This window comes from Pholis gunnellus, assembly GCF_910591455.1.
Source record: "Pholis gunnellus genome assembly, chromosome: 6".
Taxonomy (NCBI): domain Eukaryota; kingdom Metazoa; phylum Chordata; class Actinopteri; order Perciformes; family Pholidae; genus Pholis; species Pholis gunnellus.
The window spans coordinates 2,827,232-2,851,722 of NC_136532.1; the positions used below are offsets into that span (position 1 = coordinate 2,827,232).

Sequence of the window (24,491 nt, forward strand, 5' to 3'; positions counted from 1 at the left end):
CTGAAGTGGCGTTGGAGACAGTTTTACAGTCTTATCAGAACGATATTTATGGATGGATGTTTCAAAAATTATGCAGATTGCAGCTATGGACAGATACTTCAACAGTCACAATGTTTTCATGACTGTTCAGCACTGATGCAGTTTGAAGCCTCGTCCTCTGAGTCTAAATGGTTGCTGGGCAGCTCTGTGGGACGTAGAAATCTTGTCGTGGTGTTGGATTCATGCGATATTGGGTCAAAGAGGATATAATGTAACTCTACAGGCAGATCTAATTTTCGATTTTTGAAAACAAGGTAGAAAATCCAGTTTATAAAGGTCACATTAATGTAGCTCTGCTTGATATGAAAACATTAACATTCAAAATGTAACTACCTTGAGTACAGATGGAGCTTTATAATTCCAAACTCTAAAAAACATTTTCTCCTCTCCAACTCAAACAAAAGTCCTCACGAAGACGATCCCATATGAACCTGTCTATCGCCATTCCATTTTTTTTCATCCCACTCACACTTTCCCTCCCACACACACAGTTTCACCTCGAGAAAAAACACATGACGGGGGCGCCACCTGTGTGTATCCCTCAGACGCACGCTCGCTTGGCGTGCAGCATCTCGATGAGCAGGTTGTTGCAGGGCACCTCTCCGCTCAGATGCATGTAGCACAGGTAGTCCTCAGCCTGCGTGCTGAGGGAGCGGAGCTCCGGCAGCCGCACAACCAGCTGGCTGAACTTCTCCTGGAACTGAGGGTAGGTGGACAGGGTGTACTCCAGCAGAGCCCCGTTCACCTGCTCCTGGACGCCCTCCACGAATGCCTGGTCCTCAAGCAGCTTCACATCTGTACACACACACACACAGGATCAACAGGGATCATGACTCAGTGAGGGAAATAGGAATCTGCTGATAAGTGGTCCAACACATTCTCACTCCCAAGACGTCAAATGCTGGTGCTTCAGTGGCCCTATGCTTTAAAATATGACGCTGTACGCTAGTGTCAGATTCAGACGTGTTAGGGCTGGCATGTCAAATTACGCTCATCACATGCATACAGTGTCTTTTCAAAACAAACGCAGGTTTACTTAGTTCTTAGTTTTTAGGTTTACTTACCTAACGTAAATACTTGGTTAGGTTTAGGAAAAGATCATGGTTTGGGTTAAAACAAGTGTGTTTTTATGTAGAATAACTACGTAATTGCCTTTAGTTAGGTACAGAAGTTACATTAAAAAACTACAGTGAAATAAGTCAATGTAATGACTTGGTTTCACAAGGGACACCGACAGCAGTCTCCTGGGTGAAAGTCCTGTGTTTGATTGGCCCATCCATCCTTGATCCCGCCCACCCTATGTAGACTCTTTATGCTACGTCAGTGTGTCTGACGTCTGATACTGACGCGAGTAGGTTTACATTGGAGTTAGTTTAAAGTCTGGGGCGTCTCATGAAGAGTGAATTTTGCTCGCGCGAGACGGACTTTTGCTCGCGGAGTGATATAAAAGCGCTCGTCAAAGTAAAATACACGCGCGCATGGATCTCATTTGCGCTCTCGGATTTTGACAGTGATTTGCCTTCATACTCTTTCTGTTGCTTCCACCTGAGCCGTGATTATATTGTCTGTGGGTTCGTCCGGCATACAATCCCATATAAAAGGGTAACCCTGGACTTTGAAAGGTTAAAGATTCACATGGAATGGAGTTTTTGTGCATTTGAGAATATGTTAAAATATCACAAAAGCTTGACATATTAACAAAGACAATTTATTGAAGGGTGGTGTGGAACCTGCTGGTTTCTCCTCTACTATTTAGTGTCGAGTAGACGCAGATGTCATTTACGACAACCTTACAAATTTAACAATAAATTGGGATCTTTGATGAGCAGGAAACACAGGAACGCATTTTTCTTTAAATATTTGCAAAGCAGTTCCTTTTTGAACATGAACGTTGCTTTCCTTGGAAACAGTAATTTGACAATAGTCTTATCTTGAGGTTGAGTTAATGTTCTAGGTTTTGTTCCAGAGCTTTCGGGTACATCTCATGGTCATCAGGTAATGGAATGTTATACTCGGGTCACGTTTTAACATGTGATTTATCTCTGTCACAACTGAGCAAACGCTAGTTGAGATCAGTTTCTAGAAGGTTCCTGTTATGCTTTGCAGATTCTTTTTACCAAGCTTCAAATCTAGATATTTGGATACAAACTAAGGTTTTTGAAGGCTGTTACAGATCATATATTTGTGCTCAAGCTGCTCATAGCCAATATTAAGTGTAACATTTGAAAAGTTTTCTTTAGAGAAAGTTTGTTGGTATTGTTGTTGTTCGGTTATAGGTTTTATAGCAGAAAGTAGAAATAAAACAGTTCTAATGGTGCATGTAAACCATTCATTTTTGATATTAACGCTAGCTACTAGAGTTGTTTTGTATGCTGTATCTATACGTTAAGTATGAAATAGAGTGAGTACATGGAGTGTGGGTGGCTGTGTGTATGCGTGTTTGTGTGAGACAATAGCCAAGCCCTCCGGTGGACCGCCATTCAGCATCAGCTGAGCCCATCTTGGAGAATCCATTCACACAGTAATTAAATGTTTTGAATCAATGTTCTGAATCATCTTTTCATACTGCTTAAGGGCAATTAAATTACCCCCGACAAACCTGACTCTGAAGATGAGGGAGAGCGAGAGCAAAGAAGCCGCAGGCAAAGACAGCAAATACTCTCTGTCTATGACAAGTGCTCTCCCCATTCAAAAGCTCTTTGTTCCCCGCTTGCCAGCGCTAAACAGCAAACACTTCTGAGAATCTGGGCAAGCTACATCTATGCTCTCTCCATCTGCACAAGCCGCCACATGAATGTCGGTCCTGCCATCGAATGATAGACCATCCATTACGCCTCGTTTGAATGCCATTAGTGGACAATGGTGGAGGAGGATGTCTTTGTTAATATTGGCTTTTGTCAACCCTCGAAATTTAATTAAGTGAATTTATTGGAGGGAAAAAGGCCACTTTGGAAAATGCTTGTAACCTTACAGATAAATAGGTATTGCAGATAATCTGCAATTGTGACTCTTTTTTTTCATTAAAATGTCAGTGTTGCTATTCAAATTCCGCCGAAGCACAGCATCAGTATGACCCCGCAGCCCAACCAAGTTGATTGATTTTTACATCAAAACACACCATTCTTCTGAAAACACACAATCTACACATGTACGCTCAGGCCTACACTCAAGAACACATTCATTTGTAGATAGGTCAATCAAAGATCAATTACTCTGACTAATGCTAATGTTTAAAGGAAGAGGCTCTATACGAATAGAGTTTTTCCTGTTTTAGCTGTTTTAGCCCGACAAACAATTTGGGCCTCATGCATCAACATTCTCTTAAATTCCTCTCATATTTTCTCTTCATTTTCTGTAGAGAGAGACGTCATCTCCAAATGCACCAAATGTTCTTAACCATCCAAATCTGCTCTTACCAGGGGTGCTGAGTGAAGAACCCCCTTGATCATGAATGGTGGGCATGTGGTGGCTGTATGTGTTTAGATTACACCCCCCGAAACATTATATAAGGGTAGGTGTTGTGCTATGTGCAAACACTCTGGCACATGCCCACAATTTGGATAGATGTGACCAAAAACAGGCTGTAAGAAGAAGAGTTTCAGCAGTAGTGGTATAAACTGCTGTTAAATATATTTACACAAAGTCAACATGTGATTTTCAGTACTGGCTTTACAGGAAAATCAAAAAGCATTGAAGAGCAGAATGTTAGCTGTTCAGAATCATCCAAGGGTTTTGATAATTGGATCAATGGACCAATACTATTTAAAAATCGAATTAACATAACATATAATAATCTAAATGTTATTGTGTTATATTAATGTATTGTTTTAGGTTCCTCAGATTAAAAACCTGCTTCCTTGCGTTGGACAAACATGGATTGTGAAAACAAGATGTTTTTTTCCTATCTTGGTAAGAGTTCTCTCGACTCATATTTTTCTCTGTATGAGAAGAGCAAAAATAAGAAAACATTGGTGAATCCCAGAAATCAATGGGTACTAACAAAATAAGAACACATTGTGGATGCGAACACAAATTTGTTCTGATCTCCGTTTTTTGCATGAGACCCAATGATCCAGATGTTAGCTATGAAGACAGCATCTCTTCTCAAAATATAATCTCTGTCAGATGATGATCACTGGCCTGGTTTCATTATTCATTATTGTTCCTCTTATGTAATACTTCATCTCCAGCCACACCATATTCACATTCATCACAGCGACGCGGCACAAACATGAGGCTGACTCACTGGGGTTGAAGAGGAGAAGGAATTTCAGACAGGCGATCTCTCTGCGGTCCAACTGCAGCGCCCGCAGCCTCGCCGCCAGCTCCTGCCCTCTCTGGACCAGACTGGACAGAGTTGCCTCAGCTTGGGACAGGATGAACGACAGCTCCACCTGAACACACAGGCTCCTGGTTATTTTCCAAGTCCTTTGTATACATCAGACGTAGGTCAGTTTTCTCTCCTTCAGTTATATCATTTGAGAAATGAAGTCGATTACTCAATATGATTTGTAGTAGCAGTGGTTGTAGTGTAGACGATGCAGTGTGTTAAGGTATGTGGTTACATGGTGACTTAAGTCATGTATGTGCTTTTTTAAAATGAAGGCTGCTTCAAACTTAAAAATCATCTCGTAATCTTCCCGCCTATATATTCCAATGTCAACTAGGTATACAAGTATACCGTATACGAGTGTGAAGCCTTTCATCGCCACCTATACTGTGCAGTGTATGGGTTAAACAGTTCATATTAATTCATAATTATTTTATTAAGCTGGAGACATCTTCATGGAGCCAAAGAGCTGGTAAAATGGTTGGAATGAGACAATGATTTAATACTATAATGTGAGTCTTGATGTAATGTTAGAGAGGCAAGTAAAAATGACATTTTGCTGATGACCTAACGAACACATTGAGGACAACATTATGAACTGATGTGCTGCTTTATTACAACACGAGGGCATGTCTGGAAAATGATTCAGTTTTCATCAGAAACAAATGTTGGCGCTGTACACTTCTACAAACCACGGGATCCATTGACTGTGGAGGACAAACAACCTTTCATGAAAATGTGTAACAATTGTGTGAAACGATTGGTTATGTTTAGGCAACAAAACTACACGGTGAAGGTAAGAAACAAGATCATGGTTTGTGTTTCACAACAACAGACGGAACAACAGACGGAACAACAGACGGAACAACGTGACGTTTTTCACCCATCCAGCACACCGTCCAGCTGCCCGGGCTGAGGGGAGAATGCAGGGTCACTCCAGCCGTGCTTATGAGAATGAGGTTGTGTTGCAAAATCAAATCCACCACTTTCACATGTCTTTCAGGTTTGAAGTATCGGATGGGTCATATTGATGTCAAATGACATGTCATTCACTGTCAGTCCACCTTTTATATAATAGAGTCTTCTCACGAGCCACAACAAATAGAAAGAATTCAATTGATTTTGTGCTCATATGAATGCAAATCAATTCTTGGTTTTAATTTTCATCTGTTTCAGAGGCTGAAAGATCACACATATCTGAAGGAAACATTACACCGTATGGCACGTAAATGAGCAAATTAAAAAATATTTACAATTTGTGTGCAAAGTATGGACGAGTGGCTTCAGTATAAAGATATCAGGCTTTGCTGTCGACCCTGAAGCCTACAAATGACCGTACATTGAAAAATAAACAAAAAAGATCCGTAAGTCCTTAATTCAACTGGTTTTACAGCTGGTCCATTTGACAAATGAAGCTAATATTTGGGCTTTAACTATATTTTGAATGAAGTGCAGTGCAAATGAATGCAGCGGACAGTTCATTGTGCTGATGGGAAGTTGTGTGTGAGGGAGTCGTTACCTCCTGGCCGGTCACCAGCAGGATACTGTCTTCCTGTCCATGTTGCACTTGTCTGAAGATGTGATCCAGGACCAGAAGTTCAGACCAGCAGTTATGGAGCAGCTTCATTTGATCTCCCACCTCCAGAAAACACACACACACACACACACACACACACAGAGAGAGAGATGAAAAAATACATTATCTTAAAGCAAATCTACAGTCAGCGGTTCACTCTCTTCATACATGTATATACTGTAGCTTCTTTCCTTCTCTTTGTTATTTACACACTAAAGACCCGGATCAATATTCTTTCAAACTCAAATCGTGTTGATTACTGTCTCCCCCAGCATCTGTCTTCATGTTGTATGGAAGTGGAAATCAATATCCTCTTTTTTTATTATTTATAGTATTTTTCAAGTGTATTTTCCATCATTTTGTATTGTTTATTATGGATCATGGAAACATTGCACATGGCTGAATTCCTTTTATGTGTAGACTCACTCGGCCACAAAACTTGATTCAGATTTCAATTGAATTCAACAATGCAATCAACTCTCCTGGCATGCTGTTAATACGGAGCCAAATGTCACCGAAATATGTTACAAAAACAGATCAAGTGAGAAATGGGGAGACCATAAAAACAAGGAGTGACGCTTGTTGGTGTGCGTGTGTGTGTGTGTGGGCTGCTGTGTTGAGAGTGTGTGTTACTGCCATGCCCCGTGTTGTGTATTTACGAGCATCGTCTGAGACCTCTACAACCTGCTCACTTCTTCCTAACCACCACCCCCCCAACACCACCACCTCTCCCAGTCACATCTGCTCTGCTCTGGGGGATGGGTGTGTTTTTAGATTGAGCCCCCGCTTGCTGCAATATTGTCTGCAAACTGAAGGACACGACAGTCAGTAATTTTGCAGCCACAGCTGCTAATAGCCCAGACACACATTCGCCTGACACCAAGATGACAGAATTACTCTCCATCTGAATGAAACTATATATCAGTCGCAGAGGGGTGGGTCCAATCTGGTTGGTCACATCTGGGCTGGATCAGAGGTGGGGGTCTGGGTGTACAGTGATAAAGGATGGGGTTAAGGAAGCAAGAGGTCTCTGTGACCTCCTGTTCTTCCTCTTCAAGAGGAGTCGGACACTGCTGCAGCCAAAAAATCCCTCTAAAAAAAATCCTGAACGTGAGGAGAAGGTCTTTATTTCATCTCCCACGTGGGTTCTAAATGTTTTTTTCTGTCCATGTTAGAGCGTGGAACTGGGTTGGATTGATATGTCAGGTTATCATCTATCAAGTGTCATTTGACCCGTCAGAGCCATATTCTATTTTACAGCCATGAAGTCCAATTCTCAGGGATTGTCACCAGAAATAAAAAGTGTGCATCGTAATCCTGTCAACACTGATGACTCTGTCAGCTGGCCAGCAGTGGAGGAAAACAGCCCAGTCGGCAGTAAAAGACGTTAGCGTCGTAGGCTTCTGCAAACCACACGTGTTTACATTTGGTCTGACCAAGTAACGTAGTGCAACAAGTAAAGCGCAACGTAAATGACGTGGGATATCAAGCATTTGTTGTTTACTTAAAGTAGTTACGTTATTGTTTGAACACAAATCATGATCTTTTTTTGTCACCACAATGAACTAGTTTTTGTGCCTTAAACTTAACCAATTGTTTCACAACGTTGCATGTGGCATTGTGCATTTCTGCAAGAGTTGATGAAACATATTCTTGGTTCAGAAACAGTGATATTCAACATATCTGCGGCTTGCAGAAATGCAACATTTTCTCTTTCTAACTTGGTTAAGGAAGATCTACCAGAGCAGACTAAACTAAGGAGAGAAGAGTGTTGGTCCTGAGCACTGTTTCTTTTTATTTCACATCCCCCTTCTTACCATTTGCATGTTTGTATGTTAACAGGTATGCATTAGGTCCTCCAAAACTAAAAACAAATCCCATGAATTATATTATTATTATTCCCAATAACTGAACTCTATATTTGCAGCATTTGCAGCATTTCATCACGTCGACATGATAGATCAATCGACATTGTTAGAGGCCTCAATATCAACCCTTGCCGTCACACTGACCAATGAATTAGCAGCATTTTGTGCATATTTGTACGTTATAACAATTTAGCAGATAGGGCAGCCTCTATAATCTTTTTACTGACATTTCAGATTTTTTGGAAACCTTTTAAACCTTAAGTTTAGACCCCAGAAACAGTTTTACATGTGTGAAGTTAAAGCTACCACAGCTGGTGGAACCCTTCTTGTGGTAATAATTATAAGACTTCACTACCTATACTGTACAATACTTGGTGTGTCTTACTCGCTGGCCCTTTAACATGTTGCTCCTCTTACAGACAGTTTCAGTCCACTAGCTTCCACAGATGACAGTTTTCCATTTTGAGTTACACAGGCAGATGTTGTTATGTTATGTCTGGCATTAGCACACAGATATGTTATATTAGTATCAACCTTTAAAATATATATAAAGTAACAACCCTGTGTGTAAAAAAGACCAGCAACAACCATTTCAATTCAACAGGTCTGGATTGAGCTTGATGTAAGTAGGAAGACCGTATCAGAGAAGACATCTTTATATACTAATCAGCTTGCTGATCAATATCAATTATTTTTATTTTGAGGGATTATCGGCCGAGGCTAAATATGTGCGTTGAGTGGGATTTGCAGAGGTGTGACAGTTTCTCCTCACTGTGTAGCTGTGTTGTGTCAGTGTTGTGAAATAAGGCTCCGAGTGCTGCAAAGCTGTGTTCGGCCTGAGGGGACCAATGGCAGCAGATATAGAAGAAATGTTTGGAGATTTAACTAAATCGATGCATTATACTTCAAAAATACACCATACTCTGGTAGCCTAAGGACAAGCTACAGGCAAACTACCGAGCACATATACAGACCCAAAACAAACGTAACCTGTGCTGCCCTCATCAACAAACCTGCAGGGTTGCATGGCAGGAATACAACACAGATACATGCAACAGTGATGCACCTCTCTCAGTCTCGAAGAAAGTTTCCCCTCAGCCAATCCCCGGTTTAACTTGACTACCTGCGAATTAATACGTTAATGCGTACTAATGCAGCACCGGGAAAGATTTAATGTAACCAAACAAATACAAACTCCATATCTGAAAAGGGGACGATTATCAACATTTCTCTCAGTTCGGTCTTTTAACTGTTTCTCCCATTTCAAATAGTGTTTGTATTTTCAAATGTGTGACTTTTTAAATGTAATGTCTCCTGTGTACTGCCTTTAGTAGCTGAACATTTGTGATGCTCATTGTGTGTGCACTTCCTCAGCAACATCTTCCGTGTTCAACAGGTGAATGGAAGGTCAAATACAAGACACGACAAAGACATCCTCTGGGGAACTGCAGAAATCAGTAGCTTCCATTCTGCTCACAAATTAGCAACAATGTAGACGAGAGCAGCGAGAGCCGAGCAGTGGAGAGCACACATTTTCCCGTTATCGCCTGCATGGAATGTAATTATCCAGCCCAGCTCTTTCTGTGCGAGGCTTTCTTGGCAAAATATGCACAGCTTTGTTCTCACTGTCTGCATCCATAAGAACGGTCTGACTGTCATCAGAACTACATCTCGTAAAGCACAAGCTTCTGAGGAGGCAAAACTGCCAAATTGCAAAAACAAATGTGAAAAAATGGAAAATGTGGAAATGACCTTATGCACAATATGCTGGTTTATATTCTACCTGTGTTTTCATTAAAGGGATTTTCATTACTGCTAAAGATCACTTTATTTTGAAATAAAAGAGGCGATTACTGTTTGACTATTTTCTTTCCTTTGAAGCTAAATGTTTATTCCTATTTTCTGGCATCTGAGAATAATGCATTTCCAAAGCTACAATACCATCCCATTTCCCACACAAACATGTAGCCGTTCTGCTTATAAATACGTCAATTTACTAACAATGTCCAGTGAAATCATTCAGGAAGAAAGGATTTTGCTGGTTGTATCAAACATTTGACAGATTCTGTTTTGTGTCTAACCAGCTGTCTACTAATGAAACGCATATATGCTCATTTAGGTAGCACATTAGAATCAATTTATAGCTCCGTATAATTATAGTTATAAGCACTAAATATACATATATAAAGCATTTTATAATGACTTATAAGGTCAACTACCGTAAGACTTCATAATTGCTGATCTCTCACTGAGTCCCTTTTTTAGTAAGAAATGTTGTTGCATAGATTTAATGATATTTGTTCACTTATTACATTATAATGCATTATAACAGTGATTATGTTTTATAAAAAAAGATAAGAATCATAGATTATACATGATCATCCCCCGAACTATGGGAGTTATAATATTCTATGATCCTTGTCATTATGATACCTGACCTTTATAAAACACGTTATAATGTGTTATGATTATTGCTATAAATCATTACGAATATTTATGAGTGCTTAACTATAATTATACGGGGCTATAAACAGATTATAATGCATCAGGAGTATGTTTATAATGCATTATGGTTAGAGAAAGTGTTACCATAATTTAATAATAGGAAACCTTTTTAATGAACGTCTAGATTCTCTCAAATGTTCTTACTGAATCAACTGCTTGTAGCAACTACAGCATTATTACAAGTTCCGTTTACCGTTATGTTCAGACACACAGCTCCTAGTTAAGGAAACATTACATTTCTGCTGTAATTTAGTATGAAAGAAGTCAACAATTACTGTTGAGACGGGATATGTTTACTTAGATTGACATTAAACTCAAATCACCATTCGTCACAAACCTTCACCAACATGCTCTTGTTGCTGACACTGAAACTGAAACTACGTTTCTCGTACTGACTCGTACGCTGATCTCCGCTGTCTTGGCAGCAGTTATGTTTTCCTCTCACCGTAACTGGAAAAACAAATGAGTAGTGAGCATCATTTAAGGGAGACGTGGCTAGTCAAGCATTGCTGTAGCAGTGGCATGTTCTCTCAGTGGATTAACCAGAAAAGAAAGATGTCTTTTTTTAAATAAATGATAATATTCTCAGTGCTTGTGCAGTGGGTTAAGAAAAGTGCATCCACAGATCATCATTCATTACTGATTACTGGAATCATCACTGTGTGTTCAGCTGTTGTTGAAGTCATGTGTACATGTGTGAGAATGAATGTGTTCTGAGGGTGAAGGGACCCACTGAGACTGCATATGACGGCGGTCACCACTTTTTGTGCATCAGTGTTGCAACTATACTGCACATGACAAAAGAAAAACACGTTAAACAACATAATGAAGTAGTAACATGCATGAAATAGGAGTTGTGACTATGTTTTAACGCAGAGTTTTAACGCTTTTGACAGAGAACGTAAAAGCAAATGAAAACTAGCGTCAACGGGCGTATTGGACTTTTGTGTACATAAAGAATCTGGATATTTTGGTGAGGTTTCAAAGAAATGCACTATTAAAATATATGTTTATGTAACACTTCCATGATAATGAAAGATGAGCAACATTTATGCTTCTGCACCAGTAATGCAGGGGAGTCATTCAGCCATGTCCACATACAGGCAGAATAAAGATACCTTGTTGTTGTTGGTAGTCTGAGAAGATACAACAAATCTCCTCAGCACCACAATGTGCTCTTTGTTTTTGAGACAAGGAAGGTACAATAGTAACAACAGAAAAGACTAATCCTCCTGGATGTTCTCACAAACTAAGAATTCTATCACCACTTTGAGTCGTTTTCATACTTTGGTTTGGAATTTGGAAACTGAGAGCAGATCAAATGTTGTAAAATCCGTTCCATTCTTTCAACAGATGGTTATCATACAGGAAAACAAAATGCCAGGATGCACTGATGATTAATGCGTATGTGTTCTATCAGAGTACTTTGCTGTACCAGGTGGTGTTGTGTGAATGACCTAAAATCTAAAATATTGTTTGAAGACAGACAATGGCTGCCTTTACTACAAACGTCTGAGCAAATTATTCAGTGAAGGGTTCATGCACTCAAATCCAAAAAAATAAAAACACACACGTGTTGAATGTAGCCATGAGGAGAGTTTTGTTTGTAATCAGCCTGAGATATCTGAACAACTGGTTTCATGGGAATTACTGTCAGGAAGCTCTGACGGTGCTCTGGGGAGGAACAGAGATACTGTTTCTGGAAAGAGATATTGCTGCTGGAAATGTTTAATGTTACAAACAAATTCCATTCACCTACATCATCCTGATCTCGTTTGCTTTATTTTACCTTAGTTTTTTTTTTGGGGGGCGGGGGGGGGGGGGGGGGGTAGGCAACAAAAGGACTTGTTTAGGAAGATGATCGTTACACACAGGACCTGTTCTGGAGCGAGCAGAAAAACCAAACTGTTGCAGGAATTTGAAACATTGACAAGTGATCCGTGCAGCTCTGTTGATCAGGTTCTGTTCATTATGGTTTCAAGCGAAAAAGAGGGGCCGTGTGCAAATATCTGCCAAAATGTGGTTCTGAACAGATTCTGAACTTGTTATTTACCTAGCGCCCAGCAGTAGAAGGCCACATGTGTGGCAGTCCCAGGATAGAAACATGTGATATGAGTGTGAAGTAGGAAAGGAGCAGACCTGCTCCGACTGTACCTGAGTAAATAAACTCTATTTGATCCAAATCTCACCAAGGCCAGAATCAACCTTGTGTTGCTTGGTAAACTAATCGGTTGAATCAGTTTGAACACGGCTTGTCGACAGATGTTTGTTTGTCAGCACATTATGTGATGACTCACACAGGAGGGTTTTCTTCATCGTTGTGTAACCACGAATTCTGATTTGTCAGAATCCCCTATTTTCACTCGGAGTGGTGGGCGGATCCAGCCTTACTGTTCACTACAACAACAGTATCGATTTCTCCATCATGGGACTGTTACTAAATCATCTCTTCTGTCCAATACTACTGTGTCTGTGGCACAATCACAGTGCTGGAGATGATAGAGTAGGACACTGATGTATGTCCAATCATTATCCCCAGATGTGTCTGTGTGTGGAGCAGCATTGAGGAAACACCAGCCAGGAAGAATCGCCTTACAAGGCTGAAAGTAATCCAGTACTCACTCCTCATTCAAGATAATCAATTAGTGGTATCTGTAGCAGTTGCCATGAATAGAAATAAGGAAAGTTTTATACCTTAATTTCCATTAAAACAGTGTGTGTGTTTATGTGTTCATTAATATTCATGAAGCTTTATTTATCTTTTCCTTCTCTTCCTGTAAAGTACAAAAATAAATTAAATCTGGACTGTTTTGGTTCAAATCATGTATAATTATCTCATGGAGGATCATTCCATTGGTCGAGTGTGCGCCCATGAGTCAGTCCGTGAGTGAGTGAGTGAATGTGCAGCTCGCTAGTTTCAAGTCTTCTACAGCATGATGTTCATTTAGTAGATGATGGTCCATTTAGAGTCAAAGCAGAGGATGCTTTAGGGCGGGGCTACACAGTGATTGACAGGTCGTAACCCCAGCGTTCCGCTCTGGGAGTGGTCTGTATATTCATCTTCCTGCTTTAACCCTTTCAGTGTGTTTTCACTTCACAAGAAATAAATGTAACAATTTGATCGCCGGAGAATGTATTATTTAGCTTTTGGTTGTACTTAGCTCCGCCCTCTTGTAGCCCTTTTGGTCTAAAAAAAACAAGACGGAGACGCCCAAAAGGCCAAACTAATGCTTCAATCTAATGGGTGAAGTCACAGTGACTACGTCCACTTCTTATCTACAGTCTATGATTTTGGCAAATATCAAATCTGATTCTATATTTACATTAATTACCTCAAGCAGGTCTCTTGTCTCTGCAAGTTATTTTTCACAAATCAGCATTTACCAATTGTCCCTAAATAAGCTAAGTGGATTTTGAATGAATTGTGAGTCAATTTCATCAACTTTAAATGCATTCATTTACTTGTTCATACTGAAAAGGCATGGAAGACTGTGAATGTACAGGCTGTTCTCATACAGCGTTCTATACCTACAAAGATGAATGCACTTAATTCTTAGATATCCCGTGGATAATAAAAAAGCTCTTTGTTGTTCATGGGAACTGTTCGTTCCCCGTGTGACACCAAAAGTCAACGTTGATTTCTTTGTCACGTAACTGGCGGACTTCAGTTATGGCACTTCTGTAGTTATTTAAACCCAAACCACAATAATTTCCTCAACCTAACTAAACAGTTTTGTGGCCTCAACCTGACTAAGAAGTTTCTTGTTAAGACTGAAGTTTATTTTGAAAAGACCGTATGCATGTATTGAGCAGAAATTGACAAGTGTTGCTGGACTTTTGTAGGAAAATGCACAAAAAATGAGGAGTAACGTTTTGTAAAATATTATACACTGTATGAGATTGAGTGGCTTAAACTAGTTACCTGGTCTTAAAAAAAAAGTCTTATTCCTTTTTAGCAAAGTAAATGTCATGTACCCATGTTTTTCTTATGTTGGCGCTATTAATATGTTGTGTTGTTAGAGAAAAAGAAACAAATAGTAAATAAAAGACAGGAATAAAGGAAGAACAACATGACGAGTCCCTTTTGCAACATCCAAAATGGCAAACAGAACATCAGTTATAGCTGTCCTTTAAAACCTGTTAACACCCCGACGGCTCTACATCTGTGTCACGTACACAACTGCTATGTATAGGTAGGTACTGATGCGACATATCTTTGGAAAGCTAAGATTCTTGTGATTCAATTTGAAGACAGTCACAACAGCAGGTACGATCATCGCCTCTGTCAGACCACCAACCAACAAACAAGCAGTTACAACATCGAGGCAACTCACCGATGAAGCTTCATAAAAATCCTCCCCTCGATAATATTCCAACAAAAACGGTCTTGTTACATTGCCAAAGGTCCAGACGATCTAATCCAGTAAAATATTTAGTCCAAAACACATTATTACGTCAATAAATAACCACGGCCTAACTTAAGCCTAACTTAAGTTCTGCAACGTAATGTCATCCTGGGAAAAAACTTGTTCTGAACGACACAAAAAAAACACTTTGTGTCCCTGTACACAAAACCAATATGTGACTATTTTGTGACGATTTCACGAACTGCCTTGAGACTTTTTTCTTTTTTTCCTTTTAATGCTAATTTGTCTTTTTGTGTAGATTACTCCTAAATCCCCCAAGAGTTAGCATTAGATAATGCCTAATTCAAACATAACATTTCTGAGAACTTGTAATACAAGAAAAGAATTGTCTTCATGTAAGTAATCAATTCACCTGTAGTGTCTTCAAAATGTCATTTTAAAATACATCTTTAAAGGTGTTTTTTTCTCAGACTCTGAGCCAGAAATCTCCTCCAGTTTCATTGCGATCTACTCTGAAGGTTTTTACTGAGGGCTTTGTTATTTTATCATTCATAACTTAATTATGCAACATTTTATGTCTGTTGGCTGCATTTTCTGATTTATGGAGTAATACAAAGAAAAATTCCCTTTGTAAAAACCTTTACAGGTTCAAAATTCTTGTTTCATTTTGTTGAAAGAAAATGAAACAAGAATTTTGAACCTGGTTTTATCCAGTATTCACATTTCTGTTCTGGAAATATATGCATAATAGAAATAATGACTAATTTGCATATTTAAACATATATTATTTTTAAGTAAATGTAAAAATAATTGTCTTCATTTAAGTGATCAACTATGGGAAGTTTCATGATGATATGTATTAGTTTCTCCTATTTACCTGTAGTGTCTCACATGAGTAGTGTTTGGGGATTCATCCAAGTTTCATATGTTTATACAATTTGAGGCATTACATGAGACTACTATTTCTACATTAAAGGCTGACTTGAATGTTTATTTTGTTCTATGTGGTTGATTGTATTTTATTCTCCACATGTTTGAAGGGAGAAGGTATTCAAAGGGTACAACCAGAGTTCACTGCTGAGGGGACATTTATTCATCATTCTGATTAGTGCTGTGTATGTAGTGTATGACCAAAAATGTGTGTCACGTTATTTTTTTAAGATTCTGGCGGTTTCATGGTATTTATTTTTCCCTTGACTGTGTTTTTATAGGTTTATAGTGGCTTATTCTACTGTCAGAAGTACATAGAATATAAAAACATTTTAATGTCATGTATAAAGGCTTTGCTTACTATAGGGTGTGCTCGTCTGTTCGTATAATGTTGGGATAGCAGTTTAGCTGAAGTATTGTCGCCCCGGTCAGACGTACCTTGAATCCAGTGTTTTAATCATTGCTCTGAGTCTTTCTCGACTGTCTGTAGTGGGACCATGTCCTTGCATCGCTGGATCGTTATTGCGTTTGTAGTGTCGCTCCACCGCTTGCTTTTCTTGTCATATGCTGCCTCCAGCAAATGCCTCTTCAAGGCTTCACTTTCACTCGCGCTAACGTCACTCACAGCTCCTCTCTTAGGCACAGATTATCGGTCTATCTCCGGTCTGTCTTTGTTCATCCTGCATCGCTCCTTTCTGTTCTTTAATGTAGCGTTACTGTAGCAACGGAGCCTCTCCCATCTGTTAACAGACTGTTGTGCGACCGGGCTAGCTAGCTAGCTAGCTGTACCCAGCATGCCGTTCGGAGGTGTAATTTTATAAATGTACAATTATTAGTGTTACAAATTGTTTATGTGTCACAAACTGTTGTGTCGTGGTGTTTTGCCCTGTTAAAGAGCGTTAGTTGTGGGTTATTAATTGTTATAACCATGACTAGGGTCCCTCGCAATACAAGACAACTAGCTCCAACCGTAGCGCTCACAGCGGCGAACAATATATTTAGCTGCCTGTTGAAGAGTGACAGCAGTTGTTTCGGCTATGTATGACGGAGTGTGAAAAATTAATATCATACGGGAAATTAAAACCGGTATACCGCCCAGCACTAATTCTGCTATCATTGTTGCTGTGATGGATTATGTTGTAATTTCATAATGTTGTTTATGACATACTGTATATTACGCCTCTGTCCATCATGGGAGAGGGATCCCTCCTCTGTTGCTCTAACTGAGGTTTCTTCCTTCATTTCCCTTTAAAATTAAAAAATAAAAATCTTTAAAAAAATTAAGTTTAAGGACAGAGGATGTCGCATGAAGAGCAGACTGTAAAGCTATTTGGGGCACATTTTTATAAACAAATTCAGTTTTGATTCGTAAATTGTTAAACAGATGGGCACAGATTTTGATTGTTAGGCCACTTACAGTTTTGATACAGACATCACGAGCAATTTGTACCAGGTCTGTTCTTGTCTGAGCACACTGGCTCTGCAGGGAGAAAGAATTTGAATGTTTTGCCTCCCGAAGCAGTTGATTTATCAAAACATTTTTCACAACATTTTTATGACTGAAATCAGAACCATAGATGTCTCAAGGTGTTCAGGAGAAACAAAAATGAAAAGAAGTGAGAGGAAATAAACAGAACGAAGCAAACGGAAAAGGAGAGAGGATTATTTTAGGATCAGTGCAGAGCCACAGCTCAGTGTGGCTCTCATCTTTCCATGCAACACGTCATCCATTTGTAACTTGTTTCCCTTTATCTTCTCTGTAAAGTGCAGCCTAGCGGCAGAGCACCAACCCTTTTTGACGGGTGCCCATGTCTGTGTTGGTACAGACACACGAGAATTGATATTTGGCGGTTTGGCTGCATTCTAATTTTCTAATGCCATGAAAATAGGACTGTAGGACATAAAACTGTATTTGTAGGACATAAAACTGTATGGATAGTGTAGTGTATATATAAACCAGTGTCTTTGGAAGGGAGACAAACCAAAGCTGTGTTGTAATTTGTGATATAGACTGCTCTAAAGAGCAGTTTCACATCTGTAAAATGAGACGTTATCCTCCACCACGTGGAGTATGTACATTTGTGAGCATGAGGATATGATACAGGGTTTGGGACTCACCCTGAGCTCCTTGAAGAAGATACAGCTCCGAGCCCACTCCACTATGGAGAATAGAGTCTGATCTGCCATGCGACACATGAGGCTGAAGGTGCTGGGCTTGTCCAGCCGGCCCCGGCCACTCTGCTCCTGCTGCAGATGAGCTACGATCTTATTCTGCACCACCAGCTCGTCTGGATCGCAGCGCAGCAGCTCCAACACCAGCGGCGGCAGGCTGGGCGGCTGTGGCGAGGCCGAGGGGTACATGTCTGGGTAGGGGTATCCGGTCAGAGACTCAGGAGAGCTGGTGTAGTCGGGACATTCGGCTTTAATCGCCCTGCCAGGGAAGGCTGTGTACTGGTACTGAGAGGTGAGGGGCACGTGGGACTGCATGGCCATGCCCAGGGATGGCGGTCCATAGAGGTTGGCCTCGTACTCTGTAGGGGTGATGGAGCTCGGGGTGGAGGGAAGCAGACTTTTGGAGATGGTGGGCAGGCTGTGTAGGGTGCCGGTGAATCCGTAGTCAGTCTGAAGAGGAGAGGCCGGTGGAGGGGCCGCGGTCTCCAGCTTGAACCCGTTGGATCGTATCAAAGCCTTCTTCTGCTGCTTCAAGGCCCTGTCTCTCTTGTACATGGGGCCAAATTTGTTCCTCCCCCCACGCATGCGGTCTGCACGCACCGCTGTCACACAAGAGACAAGAGGTGAAAAACAGATTTACAGATGAAACTCCAACTCTAGTGAATGTCCTGCACTGCAAAGATCCCCTCCGAGAAAACTCCTTGGTAAGCATTGAACTGTAACAGTATAGAGTAAAATCATAACTTGTATTTCACCCGCATCCCCAACTATTCCAGCAGAGTAAATAACAGACATGTTGGTCATTTATACTTCCCTATTTAGGGCTGAGAAGAATCCTCAGAGCCTGTGCAGCTCTACTCCTTCTTGTAGTCTAAATAGAGCTTTTGATTTAAAACAGGGGAGTCTCTGGTTTTATCAGTAAGTCAAGAATGTGTCCTTTTTCTGCTACGGAAGCAGGTGCTTTCCTGCATTGCTGTCTGGGAATTAATCCCATCCCATGTGTGTAGGGAACAACATGAGAGCCACAATATCTCAAAGGTTTTTATCATAGTAATCATGTAATAACAATTTTAATTTACATTTAAAATGAATGCACACAATTTGTGCCTTTAGATCATTGTTATTATAGTTGGAATCAAAATACACAATGAGAAATGTGCAACAATGGCCAAAATATAAATATCTACAATCTTATTTTTTCTCCCAAATAAATATAGTGATATTATTATTATTGTTGTTGTTGTTGTTAATATTATTATACAGGCTTGAATCAGTGAACTCTACCTTCTAGCCGCATCCCGACGTTGAGGCACTTTTGGAAGCGACAGAAAGGACATCTCTTCCTCTGGGTTTTGTCTATTTTACACTCCTGGTTTTCCGCACATGTGTACCTCTTGTTGTTCTGCACTGTCCTCTTGAAGAAGCCCTGGACAACAGAGACACGTTGGAAACGGCAGGTTAGCAGTGTATTTAACATTATAGGATGCAATCTTGCGCCCTGGAAATAAAACGTGGCGGGTGAACCGTGACTGTGTTCCAATAGTTGTAGAGAAAAAGAAATACTCGACAATGCAAACGGCGTCTAAAGGACTTTATATATTAGCTAAATATATATTAGTGAGTAGTCTGTGTGCAATGTAGCGTTTTTCTATTTCTGTATTTCAAAGTACACATTTGAATAATCAAGAAATATTTTGAATGCCAAAATATTGTAGGAGAGGTTCACTTTAAAGTCTGGTGTGATGATTTATTATATCGAATATCATGACAACATCCGTTTGGATTGGTTTCGGGTTGGTTTATTTCCATGTGTTACCTTGCAGCTCTCGCAGGTGAGCAGACCGTAGTGGTATCCAGACACTTTGTCTCCGCACACAGGACACAGCTCTTCCAGGTCATCATCATATGTGTATTCCATAATCTTCAAAGTGACACCTGGTACATACGCACGTGCACATACACACAGACAGACACATGCATCCACCAAATGCAACACGGCACACTTAGTGTAGCTACAATGCGAATAAACACGGCGTGCAGAACTGTCTTCCGTTGATTTAAGAGAAAAATCCGAAAATCCTCCAGGCCTCCAGGAGTGTTACCGGACGCCTGAACACACTGTTCTTCTATCACGCAAACATAATAATGTGCCGTCTGTTGTTTCTTCCAACTTAAATTACATTTCTCAGTAATTTGCCTTCATTTATATGCAGTTGACCATTTGAAATAGTTCCAGTGCTGTCGAGTTGTTGTTTTTCACATGTAATGCAATTTAATCTGACGTAAAAATAAGAAAAATTAGATAATTTTTTAAAATTCGCTTTAACTGTTTATTTCGAAATGCCCTAGACAGGAAAAAAGTAATATATTTATATATGTATTTGATCGACATTATAATCATTACAATAATGATAATACATAAACATATATATACATTTCACAAAGAAAGACTGTTTTATATAATAAGGCCTCACATACGTTGTATAGGCCTATCTAAATAATAAATAATCAAAATTAATGTAACCGTTTTAATACACATTATAACAATATAAATATGTGTGCATACATTGTAATACGGGCTAATAAAGCCATATATAATTAGTCATCATAGCCTCTAAAAAAATACATCTATTAATAAGGAAGTTATAAGTCTCCACTCGTGTAGTACTGGAATTAATAAAACCAACATACTACTGAGAAATGTAGCCAAATATGTTTGTAAGACACCTATTTTCCTTTCCGTGGGTTTGAACCCGCTCCATTTTTCCGTTAGAGTGGATTCATATTACGGAGCCAAACTAACTCTCGGTTCGGTCCCGTCGCACGGAGCATTGATCAGATGGGAAATATTATATTAGCCTTTATTACACTGCTGCCGACAACCGCGAACAAGAGGCGTCTCGTGCCCCACGAAGCAGTCCAGGGAACACACACGCTACGTGGGCTTTTGTGTGTCGCCGCGTGCCATTAGCACCACGGTCATCAGAAGACAAACTACATCTTGAATTAATATTACTGTTATTGTTATTAGTAGTAGTAGTAGGAGTAGTAATAGTAGTAGTAGTAGTAGTAGTAGTAGTAGTATTAGCAGTAGTAGTAGTAGTAGTATTAGTAGTAATTATATTATTATTATTATTATTATTATTATTATAACTAATATTATTATTATTATTATTACTAGTAGTAGTATTATTATTATTATAATCATACGCGTTTTTACATTCTAAAACGATTGACCAATTTATTTATAGTATTTTGCTGTAGCTTTACTAAATTATGAATTAAGAGATTTTACGTTGAGTTTCTAGGCTACCAAATATCATATGCTTTTATTCTATTGAATTATTTTCTATTTCATTTTTGTAAATTTGGATCAGTTAAGTTTCACAATTCATGGTGTCATTTTAAAATATATTTTTGTAAATCGACCTACTTTAGAAAGTTACTGCTGGTTCAGTAATTTGCTATTTTATAATGAAATAAAACTGTGTTTGGCGACAACAAAAGGCAGACAATTATTAATCTTAATAATTAAACAACGGGTTATGGATCTCTGGATGAGTTATGCAGTGCCAGGCCATCTAGCCTGTACGTCAAGATGTAGGCCGACCTGAATTTATTGGGATTAAATTGGTTTCTTGACTCGAACAAAACAAAAGTCATATCTCTGATGGATGTGCAAGCTGTGTTCTGAATGCAGAACACAGAGTGTAGAATACGGACTGACTTACCGTGAGCCTTGTCTCCCAACATTTGAACAACAGCCAGCAGCCAGTCAGCGATGATTGTCTGATAATTAAAACCTGAATGGGTGTTGCTGCCGCCGTGCATGGGCTGCTGAGGAGAACAGTTTCAAAAGGACCAATAGCAATCCGGATGGTCGGTGTCTAGAACACAGCTGGTTTAGTCAGTGGGGCCGGTAGTGCGTGAGTGATGATGACCATTGAAGATCTCGGAGTGAAACTCCTTCAGTCCACTCGCTCTTTACTGCGCCTGCCTTATCACAAAAGTTAGACTACCGTGATGCCATTGGTGGAATTCAAGTCACGTGACGGATGCTCGCTGGCGCTGCCTCCTCCGTGAAAATGCCTGGACAGGAGCGCGGAGCGGTGCTGATGGAGAACCCACACTATGCACGTGTGAACCGCCACAATTACAATAATTGTGCTTCAACACAATTTGAAATAAAAAAATAAACAGCCGTAAATGTGCAGCTGCAGAGGAGATTTTCATAGGAAGCTGAATAAATAAACTCCAACGGATACGTTTATATTGGGAGGCCTTCAAGTTCTGCCAACTGTATATAGCATGCAAATACATCCCTATTATAATATTGTTAATTATAACCTAAAAATATTATTATGTCAACGATTGTGATTATGATTATTGTGATTATTGATTACGATATATTTACACGTTATATATATGTTGCAAATTATACATACAGTACATAATGTACAACATTTTTTTATTTGCTATATATATATATATACTGCTTGTCAGTTTATTTTTACCTTAGCTATTGAAACAATGTAGCCTGTTTTATTTGGTCATTCATTGATTTCTATATTTATCTGGTTGTACACATGTGGAGCAGTCCCAGGACATATGTTTCAGCAGACTAAAATACATTGGCATTCATATTAATTGACTGTGACAGGGCATTTTGCTTGGTAAGCACTGTGGAGAGTCAAACTGTCTATTGTTAGTTGAGACAGGAAGCAGTGGGTGGCTGCTGAGGGTCACTGTGTGGAAACACGAACAAAGCTGAGGGTCCTGCAGCTATAGACCAGGGCACAATTTTAAAGACAGGAAATACAACAATGACTGAAGTCGACACAAAACATTCACATCCAATCACTGTCTTTGATTACAGTCACGTTCTAGACTGTCAGCTGAGTTCAGTCTCTGCATAGAGTGACGGTCTCTCTATCTGTGGGCTCCCCTCCCTCATGGTCTTATAGGGTGACCGCTCCAGACCACTGGCTTTCCTTGAGGAGGTGGGTTCCTACTCATGTTCATTTAGCTCTAATTCACCAGAATAGCCCCACTCAGACAATGTATCAGAATGCACTTTATTCCTCGAATGTAAGACAGTTCTATAATTCATAATATAATTGGATAAATAATCCTTTTATAACCCTGAAATGTCTAAATCACATTTTACACATGTAAACTTTGCATACCAGCCTTAAATTAGGTCTTTCACAGATTAGAGGATTGGCCTCTGAATTATATATTCCATTCACTCAGATCTTGTAATTATTGTTGTATGAGCAGACCGAGGAGCATACAATACAGTTAGAAATGCTCAGAGGGTTTTGAGGATCTGGAATTAGCAACTAAAACTGTCTGATTGATCACAGATATAAGATACCAAAGGAGCTCATTCATCAAATCCGACCTCCTCTACCTGATATGTAAAGGGAAGAATACAATTTTGTCGCTATCCTTAAACTGAGGACATAATCAGTTTGTCTAACCAATTACTCCATTCCATGTCACCATAATGTTATGATAAAAAATGTAGGAGCTTTATTTTACTCATATCTGGTCACTCTCTGCTCAGCAATACGATAAAAAGGATAAAATGTCCTAAAGAAATAATAAAAGAAATCAACGAAACAACTGATCTTTCCAAAGGCTCCTGGATAATAATTTGATCACCAGGGAACTAAAGTGTTTAAAAATGATCATATGAGACATTTGCACTAAAACATATTCCTAAATTGCAAATTTTCACATTTCTTGAGAAAGATGAAGATATATGCAGCTGTCAGGGTACAAGAAGTTATAAGTGGGTAAGACCCTGGCCCTGCAGTGTTTTCTGGCAACAATTAGTTGTGTGACGCGTGACTTGATGTTGCCAGTAAAAGCAAAAATACAATAAAATACGAAGCTGAATATTTCAAGATAATATAAGGTAGAAGAGTTTATCTAAAGCAGTGGTCCCCAAACTACGGCCCGCTGGCCGGATGCGGCCCGACTCCACATTTGGTCCGGCCCCCTGAACAATACCAGAGACGCATTATGATTTTTTGCCACGATTAAATGAGCATGATCGTCTGCGATATTGACGTTTAAAATACGTGCTCTGCTACATATCAAATCAAACGCTTCCTGAATCAGCCAACCACCAGGGGGCGAACGAGATGAGAGCTGTCATGCGCGCTCCCTGTAGAAGTAGAAGAGTAGAAGAAGTAGAAGAGCAGCGAGACGGGAGGTTGAAGGACGAGTACTTGTGCTTAATTTATTTACACGCCGGCATGTCATGTCTGTCACTACATGGTCGCGAGTTTTCAATTCCCCTGCTCTCTGTATCGCGCACGGCGGTGTTCCGCCCCGATCCGCACGCACGATGCAACAGTCGCTCACCTGCGAGTAGCACGCACGTAGCACCCCCCCCCCCCCCCCCCCATAATCGTGCGGCCCTAGGTCAAACGATATGTTCAGTGATGTGGCCCTCACAGGAAAAAGTTTGGGGACCCCTGATCTAAAGGGAAATTATTGTGCAGCTGTTGCAATACAAAGTATCTAAATTGCAGTGGTGGGCCGTGCATTTTATACCTGGGCCTTCACTGCTGTCCTGCAGCTGAAACACAGCTACGGTTATTATTTGTTTCGTGTAAAAATTAAGCCAACACCTAACTGCAGAGAATACGCCGAGAGTGTGTCTCCTCTCTGCTCTGACTGCAGCTGGGACT

The 24,491-nt window shown here is 39.9% G+C and overlaps 1 protein-coding gene across 1 annotated transcript; it reads right to left on the minus strand.

Moving 5' to 3' along the window:
- Positions 1–580: 580 nt before the first annotated feature.
- Positions 581–21,540, minus strand: LOC306697656 (nuclear receptor subfamily 5 group A member 2-like; the record flags this gene model as incomplete). The annotated part of the gene is made up of 7 exons (XM_079161668.1): positions 581–834; positions 4,286–4,433; positions 5,889–6,008; positions 17,734–18,389; positions 19,072–19,213; positions 19,604–19,722; positions 21,519–21,540. The coding sequence occupies 7 exons, from the start codon at positions 21,538–21,540 to the stop codon at positions 581–583; spliced, it is 1,461 nt and encodes a 486-aa protein (XP_079017794.1).
- Between the last annotated feature and the right edge of the window lie 2,951 nt (positions 21,541–24,491).